The sequence below is a fragment of the Lagenorhynchus albirostris genome, chromosome 16 (assembly GCF_949774975.1).
Source record: "Lagenorhynchus albirostris chromosome 16, mLagAlb1.1, whole genome shotgun sequence".
NCBI lineage: Eukaryota > Metazoa > Chordata > Mammalia > Artiodactyla > Delphinidae > Lagenorhynchus > Lagenorhynchus albirostris.
In genome coordinates this window covers 82,847,672-82,860,901 of record NC_083110.1, presented here as the reverse complement: position 1 = coordinate 82,860,901, position 13,230 = coordinate 82,847,672, and the positions used below count along the sequence as shown (strand labels likewise).

The following is a 13,230-nucleotide window of genomic DNA, read 5'->3' as shown; positions in this document are numbered from 1 at the left end:
ATAAAAAATATTCAGAGATTAGTACTTATAATGTATTAAAAAGCTTTTAAAATTCATTTCTAAAAGCCTCAGTAGAAAAATGGACAAGAGATACAATCTGACAATTCACGGAAGAAATAGAAATAGTTGACAAAAAAAATCTCAATTGCCTAACTGTAAGGAAATGCAAACTACAACATTAAAATTGACATTAAAATAGCTAAAATTAAAAAGTTTGATATTCCCAGCATGAGTGGAGAAGGAAAAGTTTGGGGAAGGTGTAAGTCAGCACCGTCTTTTGGAGGACAATTTGGCAGCCAAAAAAGGTAAATGTTGGAGGCCTTTGAGTGTGTCTGTTTCTAGGACTCTAGCCACAGCAACTCCTGCCCCAGGCAGATGGATGGACAAGTCTCTTTACTGCAGCATCTTTAGTAATAGCAAAACTTGGAACCCACCAACAGAGGACTTGTTAAATAAATGAGTAGTCTGTACAACTATATACTCTGTAGCCATCAAAAAGGATCAAATCGAGCTATGCAAGAAGGCAGCATCGTTAAAAATACCGACGTATGGGCTCTGGATCCAGAACACCTGGGCTGAAATCCTGACCTCAGCACCCACTAGCTCTGTGTCCTTGGGCAAGTGACTACATCTTCTGAGAGTCACTGTGCTCATTTGTAAACACAAGCAACAGTAGCACTGACATCTCCAGGGGCTACGTTCAGGGTCAAACAGGCTCAAGTGTGTGCACAGCTCAGCAGAAAGCCCGGGTCACTGTACGATCTCAAATTACACACTGCTGATGCAAACAAGCAAGCAAACAACATTTATAATAGGATTCACACTTTTAAGGGATTTAAAAAGTGCTGCTTACACGCAAACTAAATTTTAAAACAAAAGTACATAGATAGATGAATAGGAAATGGTCTAAAAAACATACACACATTGTTAAGGGTCATTACCTCTGGGGAGGAATGAAGAAGAACTTTTGCTTTTACTCTTTTTACATCTGCATCACTTGAGTTACTTTAAATAATGAATGCTCTGCTTTTGTATTCTGAGACAAAAACAGCAAAATCCAGTAAAGATGAGAGGGGACAGTTAATCTTAAAATCTGCCCTGTTCTGTTATTCCTATTGCTAGTAGCTAGCTTTAAAGCAGTAGTTCTCAAAGTGTGGTCTGCGGTCCCCTGCAGGTACCCAAGAACCTCTTGAAGGACCACAAGGTCAAAACTATTTTCACAATAATACGCGTTGCCATTTTCACTGTGTTGTCATCTGCATGAAAGAGCAAAAGCAATGTGGCTGAAACTGCTGGTGTCCAGCACACATCACTCAGCAGCATGGAACCGCACCAGCAGTCCTGCTGTTCACACCACGCAAGGGCAGGAAGAAAAGAAAGGAAAAAAGCCAGTTTTACTGAGGAATATCCTTGATGAACCATCAAACGAATTAATTTTACTCAATACCAACCCATTAGTATGAGTCTTTTCTCTTTTTTTAAGTTTATTTATTTTTGGCTGCGTTGGGTCTTCTTTGCAGTGTGTGGGCTTCGCACTGCGGTGGCTTCTCTTGTTGCAGAGCATGGGCTCTAGACACGCAGGCTTTAGTAGTTGTGGCTTGTGGGCTCTAGAGCGCAGGCTCAGTAGCTATGGCGCACTGGCTTAACTGCTCTGCGGTATGTGGGATCTTCCCAGACCAGGGCTCGAACCCATGTCCCCTGCACTGGCAGGCGGATTCTTAACCACTGCGCCACCAGGGAAGCCCCCAGGATGAGTCTTTTCAATATGCTTTGTGGTAAGGTGGGCGCTAGGCACACAGCAGGTTTGCTGTACCCCCGAGTGCAGTGACTGTCTCAAGGAAAAGCATGTGCACGGTTGTCAGTGCTGCAGGTTGAACCAGCCATTTTCATGGAATGCCACTTTTATCTGAAAGAACAACTGACCAACTATGGTTGTTTAGGTTTTGACATCTGGCAGAAATTTTCTTAAAAATAAACAAAGTGAGCCACTCACTACACAGAAAACAACTGACGGTATTTGCTGCCAATGATAAAATCCAAGCTTTCAAAAGAAATCAGAATTTTGGAAAACTTGTTTCTGCTATTAATTTGACAGCTTCCCACTTTAAGACTCTTCTAATGAGATCAGTGGTGATTTTCTTGATCTTGTACAGTGAAATGTATCAACATTTAGAAGATCTGAACAACTCAGTGTACCAATATGTATTTCTAAATGACCAAGATGTGATGCTACCAAATTAACCACATGAGCAAGGGATACAGTCAAAGTACAAGATAGAACTATGGACTTTAATGTTAACAGGGGGTAAACAATTCATTGATATGGTCTCAGGTTCCAAAGTGTAACTAGAAGAAACCACCATGTGTGCAGTTCTGTTGTAGTATTAAAGTGGAATACCTATAATTACATGAAAAGGCTATTAAATCACCCCTCCCTGTTCTAACTACATGTAAGTATGAGGCCAAATTTTCTTCATATATTTCAATAAAACAATTGTAACAGATTGAATGTAGAAGCAGATCTGGGAATCCACCTGTCTACTATTAAGCCCTACACTTAAAACACTTGCAAAGTATAAAACAATGGCACTCAATCTTTTTTGGTTTTGGTAAAGTTGTTTTTCATTAAAAATGTTATGATAACATGTAATAGATTTATTATTAAAGTGAAATAATAAATAGTTTCAGTTGTCCTAATTTCCAATACAGTAAAAATTGATAGACATAACCCTCATGAACAAAAAGCTCTCTGGTCCTCAAAAATTATTAAGAGTATAAAACCAAGAGGTTTTGGAACCAAAAGGCTTTGAGAACCACCGGCTTAGCACAGGGCAGGCAAACTACCATGTGAAATCCAAATCTGGCCCTTGCTGATCTGTAACTAGTGGTACTGGCCACCGTCACACCCTCATGTTCCTGGGGTCTCTGGCTGCTTTTCTGCTGCAAAGGCACAGCTGAGTTGAGTAGATGAGACAGGACTGGCCTGCAAAATCTGAAATATTTACTACTGGGCCCTTTAAAGAGAATCCGAAACCCTCTGATTTAGTGTAAGCTCACATTGCCAGCCTTTGTTGTTGCAGTGGCTGGGCAGCTGCATTCCTGTCTCCACTCTGTACCCCGTCACCACCCATTTTCCAAAGGCCAGAGTGACCTTCCGTAAAGTTGACGTCACTCCTCTAGTGAGAACCTTAAACGTTTATGATCACATTTACTTCGAAACACAATTCAAGGTGCTCAGCACCGTATTCAAGGCTTTTACTCATCACTCTGGTCCCTGCCAGCCCCTCGTCTCGGGCCTTCCCCTTCTTTGCCAGACAAACACACCAAGTACTCTGGTTTCCCAGAATGCGCCACGCTCTCTGCAATCTCTACTCCAAGCCCCCTCAATCTGGAACATTCTTCTCCCTTTCCTTCCTCCCTCTTCCTACACCCTGATTTCCTTCCCTTCACTCCCCACCCAAGTCTTGTGTACTGGGCACTGTATCACATTCCCTCCACATACCCTGCTCTCACGATGGTGCCAGGACCCAACTGCTTGCCAGTCGCTGTCTAAACACATGGTTGCGTGAGGCAGAAACTGGGTTTCTCCACTGCAACATTCAGCACGAGCAGACCTTCAGGACGCTGTTGCCAACTTTTTAGATGAACTAAGCTGAAAGCTAGCCCCCATAACACCCTTCATTTTCTTAAGGTGGCTCCCTGGAGCAACACAGAGTAAGTTACTCTCCTAGGCAAGAGGGTCTCTTAAGACATCAACATTTATCATTAAAGAGAACACAAACAACAACTGTTGTCAAGGATGTGGAGAAAAGGGAACCCTCCTCCACTCTTGGTGGGAATGTAAACTGGTGCAGCCACTGTGGAAAACAGTGTGGCAGTTTCTCAAAAAACTAAAAATGGAGTTATCATATGATCCAGCAATTCCACTCCTGGGTATATATTCGATAAAAAACAAAAACACTAATTTGAAAAGATACATGACCCCAATGTCCATGGCAGCACCATCTACAATAGCCAAGATATGGAAACAACCTAAGTGTCCATCGACAGATGAATAGATAGAGAAGATGTGGCACATCTACACAATGGAATACTACTCAGCCATAAAGGAGAATGAAATAATGCCATTTGCAACAACATGGAGGGACCTGCAGGGCATTATGCTAAGTGAAGTCAAAGACAAACCCTGTATGATATCACTTATATGTTCAATCTAAAAAACACAACAAACTAACTAGTGAATATGACAAAAAAGAAGCAGACTAACAGATATAGAGAACAAACTTGTGGTTATGGGGTGGGGGGTATATAGGGGTGGGGAAATGGGAGGTACAAACTATTGGGTATAAGATAGGCTCAAGGATGTACTGTACAACATGGGGAATAGAGCCAATATTTTGTAATAACTGTAAATGGAAAGTAACCTTTAAAAACTGTATGAAAAATTAAAAAAAAAGATACCAACATTTTAACAGTTATCAGTTACTGTGAGCCAGTTTGTCAAAGCTTTTCCTGCATTACCTGGAATCTTTCTAAGAACCTGTAATGGTCACAGGAAATAGCACCCTGTTTTACAGCTGAGGAACAGAAGGTAAGTAACTGTCACATTAACACGAAGCTAGTAAGAGGGATGAAGTGGAATTTGTACCAAAATCTTTCAATATCTTGATTAACATCAAGTTGAAGAGCAAGCCTAACCCATATGATAAAACTAGAGAACAAGCAGGATACAGCCAATGCTAAACACCATGACATGCTAAGTGACAGGAAAGGATGTTAAGAGTGGCTGAGCAGTGTTTCATAAAGAAAGTGGAATCTGAGATGGATTTAGATGGATGACTAGGTGTGAAAGGAGGAGAGGAAACTAAAAGAATATAGAAATCCCCCACCTTTTTTTTTTTTGGCCGCCCCGCATGGCTTGCGGGATTTTAGTTCCCCGACCAGGGATCGAACCCGGGCCCCGGGCAGTGAAAGCCCGGCATCCTAACCACTGGACTACCACAGAGAATTCCTGAGAAACCCCCATTTTTTGAAAGCTCACTGTACGTCATTTCGCTTTTACCAAAGACCTACAGTTTGCTAACTGAAAGAAATCTGAAGATTTCACTTTTGGGAAAAAAAAAAGGGGCAAAATAAGCCTTCAGCATTTGTTTCGCAGGAAATGATTATACAGGTAGTGCACCCTGAGCAGTGAGAGGGGCCCCACCAAGCTCCTTCTCCAGGAGCTACACTGAGCATCTCAGCATCAAGCTGTCAGAGCTTTGAACTGTGTCTGAGCGTCTGGGCTTTACCTTGACTCCTTCTGTGCCTGTGTCATAAGGTAATTGATACCTATGGCTAAGGTAATTATTGCTTCTCCCTTTACACCATTTCGGCTTAGGTTTTGCAGGAATGCTCTGCTTCCAGATAGGATAGCCGGGGAAAGCTGTATTCTACGCCGGGAGAGAAATATGAGCCAAGGTCAAGGCGTGGGAAGATCACTGAATAACGATGGAAAAACCAAGAGGTCAGGCCCTATGGAAGGGATCTGGGGTGAGTGGAGAGATGGCGGGAGGTCGGGAAAAACTAAGAGACTGCTACTTTCACATTTAAATATAGCTCCAACTAAACCCAAACACCTTAAAATACGTGAAAATTAGTGAACAGCTGTACCTAACACTTCAACAACACCTTACAGGTTCAAAAGCACAGCACTTTTATCTCAACAAAAATCTTATGATGTGATTTCTAGATAAGCAAGTTGAGGTTTAGAAAGGGCCTTCAAGCTTGATAAACAGCAGACATGAACTGAACCCAGAACTTCTCATCAAAACAACAGATTTTTAAAATCAAGGAATAAAAAAATCAAGGAGTATGATTTGATACTACCATAAACCTGCACCTGATTATCTAACTAAGATCAGTCCCGCTTCTTGAATGCACAGCCTGATTTCAGAGACACCACAATGTAGCTGTGCTCAGTAGGTACACTGAATGCATTAATCTTAAAAAAACCATACACATCTGATTTCTTTAAGGCAGACTCTCCACAGGAAAAAACTATCACAGTACTCTAGAAATAATGACTATGACTGAGAAGTTTTTTTTTTTTTTTTTTTGCGGTACGCGGGCCTCTCACTATTGTGGCCTCTCCTGTTGCGGAGCACAGGCTCCGGACACACAGGCTCAGCGGCCATGGCTCACGGGCCCAGCCGCTCCGCGGCATGTGGGATCTTCCTGGACCGGGGCACGAACCCGTGTCCCCTGCATCGGCAGGCGGACTCTCAACCACTGCGCCACCAGGGAAGCCCGATTGAAAAGTTTTGCATTCACAAATATGGTATTTCATTGATTCTAAGAAGCACATTTTCTTTCATTTTCACATCTTTGAAATCACATGTATCTTATATTCAATGAAACACAATAACTTCCTGCTACTGACGCCCAAGTGCTCTTAATTTTTGTTACCCTTCGCCAATTTAAATGTTTCTTTCTTTCATAACATCTATGTAAACCCTTTCAGAAAGGCTGGCCATACCAGATTACCCAGAAACCTACCTTATTTACACAACTTCCCAGACTCAAGCTTGAATTAAGCAGATGAACCTTTAGTTTTGTTAAGCATTATGTCTTTAGAAAAAGATTAATGTCTAATTCCAAGCAATAGATTAGATCGTGGATGAAGAAACCGGTTAAAATAAAATCATCAAATAGAAAGTCTAGACACTTAAACCTACACACTCTGAGATGAAAAGAACCAGCTGCTCTCAAGCTATGCAAAAAACTATGTCAATCCAGGCAGTAGTTCATGACAAGCCCTTCCCTCCTCTAACCCCTTCCCTCCTCTAACCCGTTCCCCCTGTTCCTCCAGAAAATCAGAAGAGCGATGAATGTACAAAAGCAGCAGACCCGGAACTTCCCTGCAAGAGGGCAGCTGCCGTCCTGTGAGAGTAGCTCGGCAGGCAAGGCTACCGTATCACTCACTTGACATTCAGGTGTTCCCCCTGCTTACTGTCTCTGTAGTATCTATTCTTAAAATACTTTGAGGATGCCCGTTCTGAAAGCCTTGTTACTAATCTTACACCATTTTGATAGGCACTCACTTTAAAGACAGCTCATTTTCATTTGCTTTCAGAGGTCGTTTCCTCTAATTCTTGGTAGTGAGGCCTCTCCTGAGCTTTGGAAGGACAGAGCAATCCCACGGCTGGGGAGCCCCACCCCGCAGTGGGCCTTCAACAGTACTGGCCACAAACGGTCACTGATGCAGCACAGCATGCATGGGTCCTGGGCCAGCTGGCCCAGCTTCCGACGCTGGCTTGGCCACTCTGCTGACCAAGTCATCTGTCCTCTGGGCCTTGGCTTCCACATCTAAAACTGGGAAGAACAAGAGTTCCTCCTTTGCAGGGTTGTGTGAAGACTGAATTAATGGGCACAAGTAACTTGAAGCAACCTCGGGAACATAAGACTTAACCATCTTTACCTCCAGGCTGGGTCTTCTACAAGGCTGTGGGGCGAGGCAGGGGCACCTAGCCCTCAAGCTTTAAGTAGAGCTCACCCTGCTGAAGACAGACCAGCGAAGGACTGTAATATCGTGTGACAACACCTGCAAAAGATGTTCATGCAGTGAGTGTTGCCCAAGAAAAGGGAGTAGGGGCTGGGTGATGGTGACTAAACATCACGCGTGAAAAATCTGTATAAATATTTAACAACTTCCAAAGAGTAGTCATTGTTTAGAGCATAAATATTTGGAGGTACAGGCTAACAACTACTTTCTCACTTCCTTCTGGAAGCCTCCCCCTGGTTTTACTATTTTGACTCTTTGTTCATCTAGGCATAAAAGCTCACCTATTCCACCTTCAGGGGCGATGCCTAACACCCTGGCCAGCTTGTCATAGGGGAAGGAGAGGGGGCAAGTCACCAGGGACTGTCACTCACACATCTTGTCACTAGCAGAACAATTACTAGTTTCCTCTTGAGCCCACCTCTATCCCTATTTGCAGGAAGATGGGAAATCCCTGGTAGCACGATGGGCTGACCTGACCCACAAGCAAAACCCTGTTGTTTCTAAAAATAATAATAATAAAAAATACATATATATACACACTCTAATAAAGAAATAATTTATTAAAAAAACCCATCATCAAATTTTACACATTACAATACTTTCTTCAGGTGTCCCCCCAAACTCCATTAGCTTTAAAAACAAAAAGGAAATCAAAAGCCTCTCTCCACTATACGCACTCCCCAACCTTCAAAAGTCAGGGGAGACCACACTTGCCCCTGTACCCCTCATGTCCATACTCAGGCAAGGAGGGGCCCACCTCAGTCACTTTCTGATCACTCACAGCAGCGGAAAGCAGAAAGACGGTACAAAATTTAGGGTTACCAGAGAACTCTGCAAAGCGGAGCTTGGAACAGAACAAAACCTTAAAGAGCGAAACACCTCACCACCCACAAATCTGCACAAATAAATTTACTATACCTCTAGTCCTACAGTCCAAGTATCGACGTCCAGTGACCTCCCTTAAATTACATCTCCCGTTAATTATCTCTTATCAACACTTCTTCACCAAGGTTGAATCTGGGCACAAGCTTCACCACCAGCTTCTTTATTCTCGTTGCTCAACAGTCTCGTTGCTAGCTGTTAACAATTACTTTTTTCTTCTTTCTCATGGACTTTTATGGAAATAGTACAATTCAAACAGGCAGTATCACGACTACTTGACAAAATAATGAATGTTATAAATGTGTTAACCCTGATAGAGAATTAAGTATTAAGTAAGACAGAGAGCTGTGAATACACACGATCAAAAAAACATGTGGGGCTTCCCTGGTGGCGCAGTGGTTGAGAGTCCGCCTGCAGATGCAGGGGATGCGGGTTCGTGCCCCCAGTCCCGGGAGGATCCCACATGCCGCGGAGCGGCTGGGCCCGTGAGCCATGGCCGCTGAGTCTGCACGTCCGGAGCTTGTGCTCCGCAACGGTAGAGGCCACAGCAGTGAGAGGCCCGCGTACCGCAAAACAAACAAACAAACAAACAAACAAACAAAATGTGGTAATTACCACAAAGAGATCTTACAAAATAGATAACTCAAAATACCAAACTTTTAGATGTAGTCAAAATTGTACTTAAAGTAGGGATGTAAAATTGCAAAAAGTTCCAGTTTAATTCAGAGAACAAAATATTTCCATCAAGACTTTTTAAAAGTAAAGAATACCATTTTCGAAGTGTAACATCACACTTAAAATACACCATTTTAGTTAGACTTACATTTTAATTCATTTGGCTTATCAACTAAACCTTCTTATAAAAAGGGAAAGAAACCAGAAGTTAAGACAGGCATTAAGCCCTCCCACCTTCCTACCCGTGAGTAAATGGGTTTTGCTTTATCCCTGATAGGAATTTTGAGTAAGCTGACCGGTCACCCACTTGGCACTGCAAAGTGAAAAAAAAACGTACCTTATGTGAATGTAAAGAAAAATCTCAATCTCAAATCGGATACATCTTCACAAATTTCTGAAGCACCGTTTTACCTGCTTACTGATCTGGGCACTGTTTGTCTCCAGATGTCAGAGGATCTCCAGATGTCACTCTGCCAGGGGGAGGTGCAGAGCAAAGGAGGACGGAGCCAAGGGTCACGGGAGCGGGCACGGTGGAGGAAAGGCGCAGGACACCTGACCAGAGGCTGCTAGTTACTTGGGGCAAAGAAGGTGTAGCTCACGCAAACACAAAAACTTTTTAAGAGAGGGTTAAAGGCTCACCATGTTGAGTAAGACGGCTGAACAACAGCAAAAGAGTCACTGCCTGACTTTACACTCCCGAGCCGCTGCACCGCGCGCACGGGCACGAGTCTAGGCGTTCTTCCTTCAGGACGACACGCGGCGCCGTGGTAAGCGCCCCCGCCCCCCGCAACGCCGCTCCCCTGCGATCATCGTTACGGAAAAGACCAACCAACCTCAACACCGCAAAGTTCAAAGGTGCAATCTGCAGCAGGAACTTTAAAACACGCCGCCGGAGAAGGAGAAAGAGCTGATAAGAAAACTGAAAAACTTCGGAACCTTAGAAAGCAATCTAAAGCACCAAGGTGTCCGACCCTGTTTTTAAAGAAGAAACTGAGGCCGGACAAGATGCCCCCAGCACACAGGTGACTGGACAGAGGCCCCGACCTGACCCAGGCCGGAGCGATTCCCCACCCGACTCCTGCCAGTCTGCAGTTACCCCAAGCTTCTGTTTCTCGAGTCCCCGGCTTCTGCAGTTATTTCCGGAGCTCCAGCAAACGCAGGAGGCAGCCACTTGCAGCGCAAAGAACCCAAAATCCACTCGGGAGACCCGACATCTGCGCGCTCCGCGACCTTGGGCCCCTGACATAACCCCCGGGGCCGCCTCCCCTAGGGACCGGGCCGGCGTTCGCCTCCCCGGCGGACCGGACCTCCGAGCGCGCGCCCGCCCCGCGCCCCGGCCAGGAGCGGCCCAGCCGGGCTCCGGGGCGCCCAGGTGCACAGCCTTACCTTCCGCCACGTCCTCGTCCACGGCCCCCTTGACCTGCGAGAAACACCACTGCAAGTCGTTGCCGCCCGCAGGGCAGCCGCCGCCTCCGGCTCCTGCGGATACACCGGGCGCGTCAGGCTCGCGCCCCTAGCCCCTCGCCCCTCGCCCGCTCCCGGCCCCGCCACGCGCGGGCCCTCACCTGCCATGGCCGGTCGGCCGGCGCGCAGCCGGGCGCGGCCGGGCGCCGAGGCGGCGGCGGACGTACGAGGCGGCCGCCGCGCTGCTGCCGCCCAAGCACCTCAGCCCGGCCGCCGCCGCCGCCGCCGCCGCCGCCGCCGCCGTATTTTTTTTTCCCTTTTCAAAATGGCGCCCAATGCCCGTCGTCCCGCTCGATGACGTCATCCCCCGCCGCCTCCGACGGCCGGGGGCGGGGGCGGGGCCTCCGGGAGTCTCCGAGCGGGGCGGGGCGGGGCGGGGCGGGGCGGGACGCACGGCCGCGGGGGGCTGGGGGTGGGTCTTCCCGGTGCGCCGACTACGTCTGCGCGACCTGCGCCGCGCCCCGACCCCTGGGAACGGGGCTTCAGGGCCGCCGGGGACGCCCCGGCCGGCGGGCGGCTGTGAGCCCGGAGCCTGGTGCTCCCCTGAAGATCAGCCGCGGGTCTGCTGCCGGCCGTCCGTCCCTCTGCGGAGTTTTGGAGGCCGCGAGGCCGAACCGGGCCCGTTCCTAGAGTCTTCGGCCAATGAGAGCGCGATCCTTCGGCGGAACAGCCAATGGAGAGCGCGCTCAGTGGCCGGTGGGCGGAGCTTCCGGGCCGGGCCACACCTGGAGCGCCCCGCACCTGAGAGCGTCATGCCGGCCCACCGACCCAGGCCGCACTGCAAATCACTCTCCTCGGACACAGCTGGAGTCCCGGTAATCAGTGTACACCTTTGACGGCAGCCCTGCACAGAGCTCACGTTGTCTACCAGGATTCCTTGAGCCCCCATCGGTGTACAATCTTAGGGAAACGGTGTTGCGGTACAGCGTGCCCATCGTTCGTTCCTTCATTCCTGGGTGTGTTTCCTGTGGCCTACGGAGGGATTATTCATTTGTGGGATTTATGTGTCCGAAATCATAACTTCTTTCAGTGATATTGTGAAGTTGGTAGTTACCACGTGGCATCTCTAGAAGATGATCATTCCAAATCAGGAACATTTGTCCACTTAACAAATATTATTTTTTGATCAGCTCGTGCTATGTGCCACACTGTTCACGGCCCAGGAGATGCGGGGGTAAACAGAGCAAATGCCTACCCTCAGGGAGCTTACATCTCAGTTTAGGGATCCAGAAAATAGCAGGAGTGGGCTCCCCTGGTGGCGCAGAGGTTAAGAATCCTCCTGCCAATGCAGGCAACACAGGTTTGAGCCCTGGCCCGGGAAGATCCCACATGCCACGGAGCAACTAAGCCCTTGTGCCACAGCTACGAGCCTGCACTCTAGAATCTGAGAGCCACAACTACTGAGCCCGCGTGTCACAACTACTGAAGCCTGTGCGCCTAGAGCCCGTGCTCCGCAACAAGAGAAGCCACGACAATGAGAAGCCCACACACCACAACGAAGAGTAGCCCCCACTCACCGCAACTAGAGTAAGCCCGCGCAGCAACAAAGACCCAACACAGCCAAAAATAAATAAATAAAATAAATAAATAAATTTATATATAAAATAAAAGAAAATAGCAGGAGTAAAGCAAAGTAGGTAGTAAGTCAGATGAAGTTGGATAGAAAAATAAAGCAAGGAAGGAGGGCAAGGGAGTGCATCTAGGGAGGGTTGCAGTTTTAAACAGGGTGACTGGAGAAGACCTCGAGGAGGTGAGGCAGCCACGCGGACATGGGGAGGAGGCTGTGCTGGGAAGCAGGATGGAGTCCAGGCAAGATAGGAAGCTATGGGGCCATGAGCAGGGAAGGGTCACGGCTGACTTGGTCTTGAACGGGGCCACTGTGGCTGCTCTGCTGAGGATGCACTGTAGGGAGCCAAGGTCGTCCAGGCAGACGGATGACGGTCAAGTGGTCATGGATGTGGTGGTCCTGGGGAGAGGGCTTGAGAACCCGTCAGGCTTCAGAGAGAGGCATTTTGAAGGCGGAGCGCCCCGGGGGCTGACTGTGAAGTGAATGCGGTGTGAGAGAGAAGGGACTTGGGGATGAATGCATCCGTGGCCTGAGCACCCGGTCCAAGGGAGTTTCCTGGCGCCGAGATGGGAACAGCTGCAGGAAGAATGGCTGGGCCGGTGCAGGGGTGCAAGCCGATTGAGAGATTGGTTGTGAACTTGCGCAGCGGTTGCAAAGGTAGCTGCACATCCAGACGTGGAGCTCTTGGGGAAGTCGCGACCTGGAGCTGTAGGTTCTGGAGGCGCCAGCATCGAGATGCATTTCAAGCCAGAAGAGCCTGGGTGAACTCACGCCAGGAGGGAGGGTAGGTGGGGAAGAGGACCGAGGACAGAGCCCAGGAGGAGGAGCCACGTGGAGGTGGGCTGGAGAACCAGGAGCGCGTGGGGTCCCGAGCCCATGAAGATGGGGCAGGAAGGGGTCTGCTCTCAAGCTCCGTGGGAGGAGCTCCAAGGAGGGACCATTTGGTTGTAGCAGCTGGGACGCCCTTACTGTGACAAGAGCAGTCACTGTGGAGTGGCTGGTGCATCCCGCTTGAGAGGCTTGAAGAGAAAGTAAGACGAGAGTGGAGGAAGTGAGGGGCAACAATCCTTTTTGTGAATAGGAGTGGAGAAGTGGGGCT

The 13,230-nt window shown here is 47.7% G+C and overlaps 1 protein-coding gene across 10 annotated transcripts in view; it reads right to left on the bottom strand.

The window, feature by feature from the left end:
• The window catches only part of PPP2R2D (protein phosphatase 2 regulatory subunit Bdelta), a 54,869-nt gene extending 44,086 nt beyond the window's left edge, over nucleotides 1–10,783 (bottom strand). For 6 of the 10 annotated variants that reach the window (XM_060126925.1, XM_060126930.1, XM_060126929.1 and 3 more), the window contains exon 1: nucleotides 10,197–10,361. In XM_060126925.1, coding sequence (XP_059982908.1) covers nucleotides 10,197–10,346 — 150 coding nt within the window. In that variant the 5' untranslated portion in view covers nucleotides 10,347–10,361. Of the gene's footprint in view, nucleotides 1–7,459; nucleotides 7,571–10,196; nucleotides 10,362–10,486; nucleotides 10,580–10,665 lie in introns of those variants that run through there. The other 4 variants (XM_060126931.1, XM_060126935.1, XM_060126932.1 and 1 more) reach the window with 4 other exon arrangements.
• Nucleotides 10,784–13,230: the final 2,447 nt, after the last annotated feature.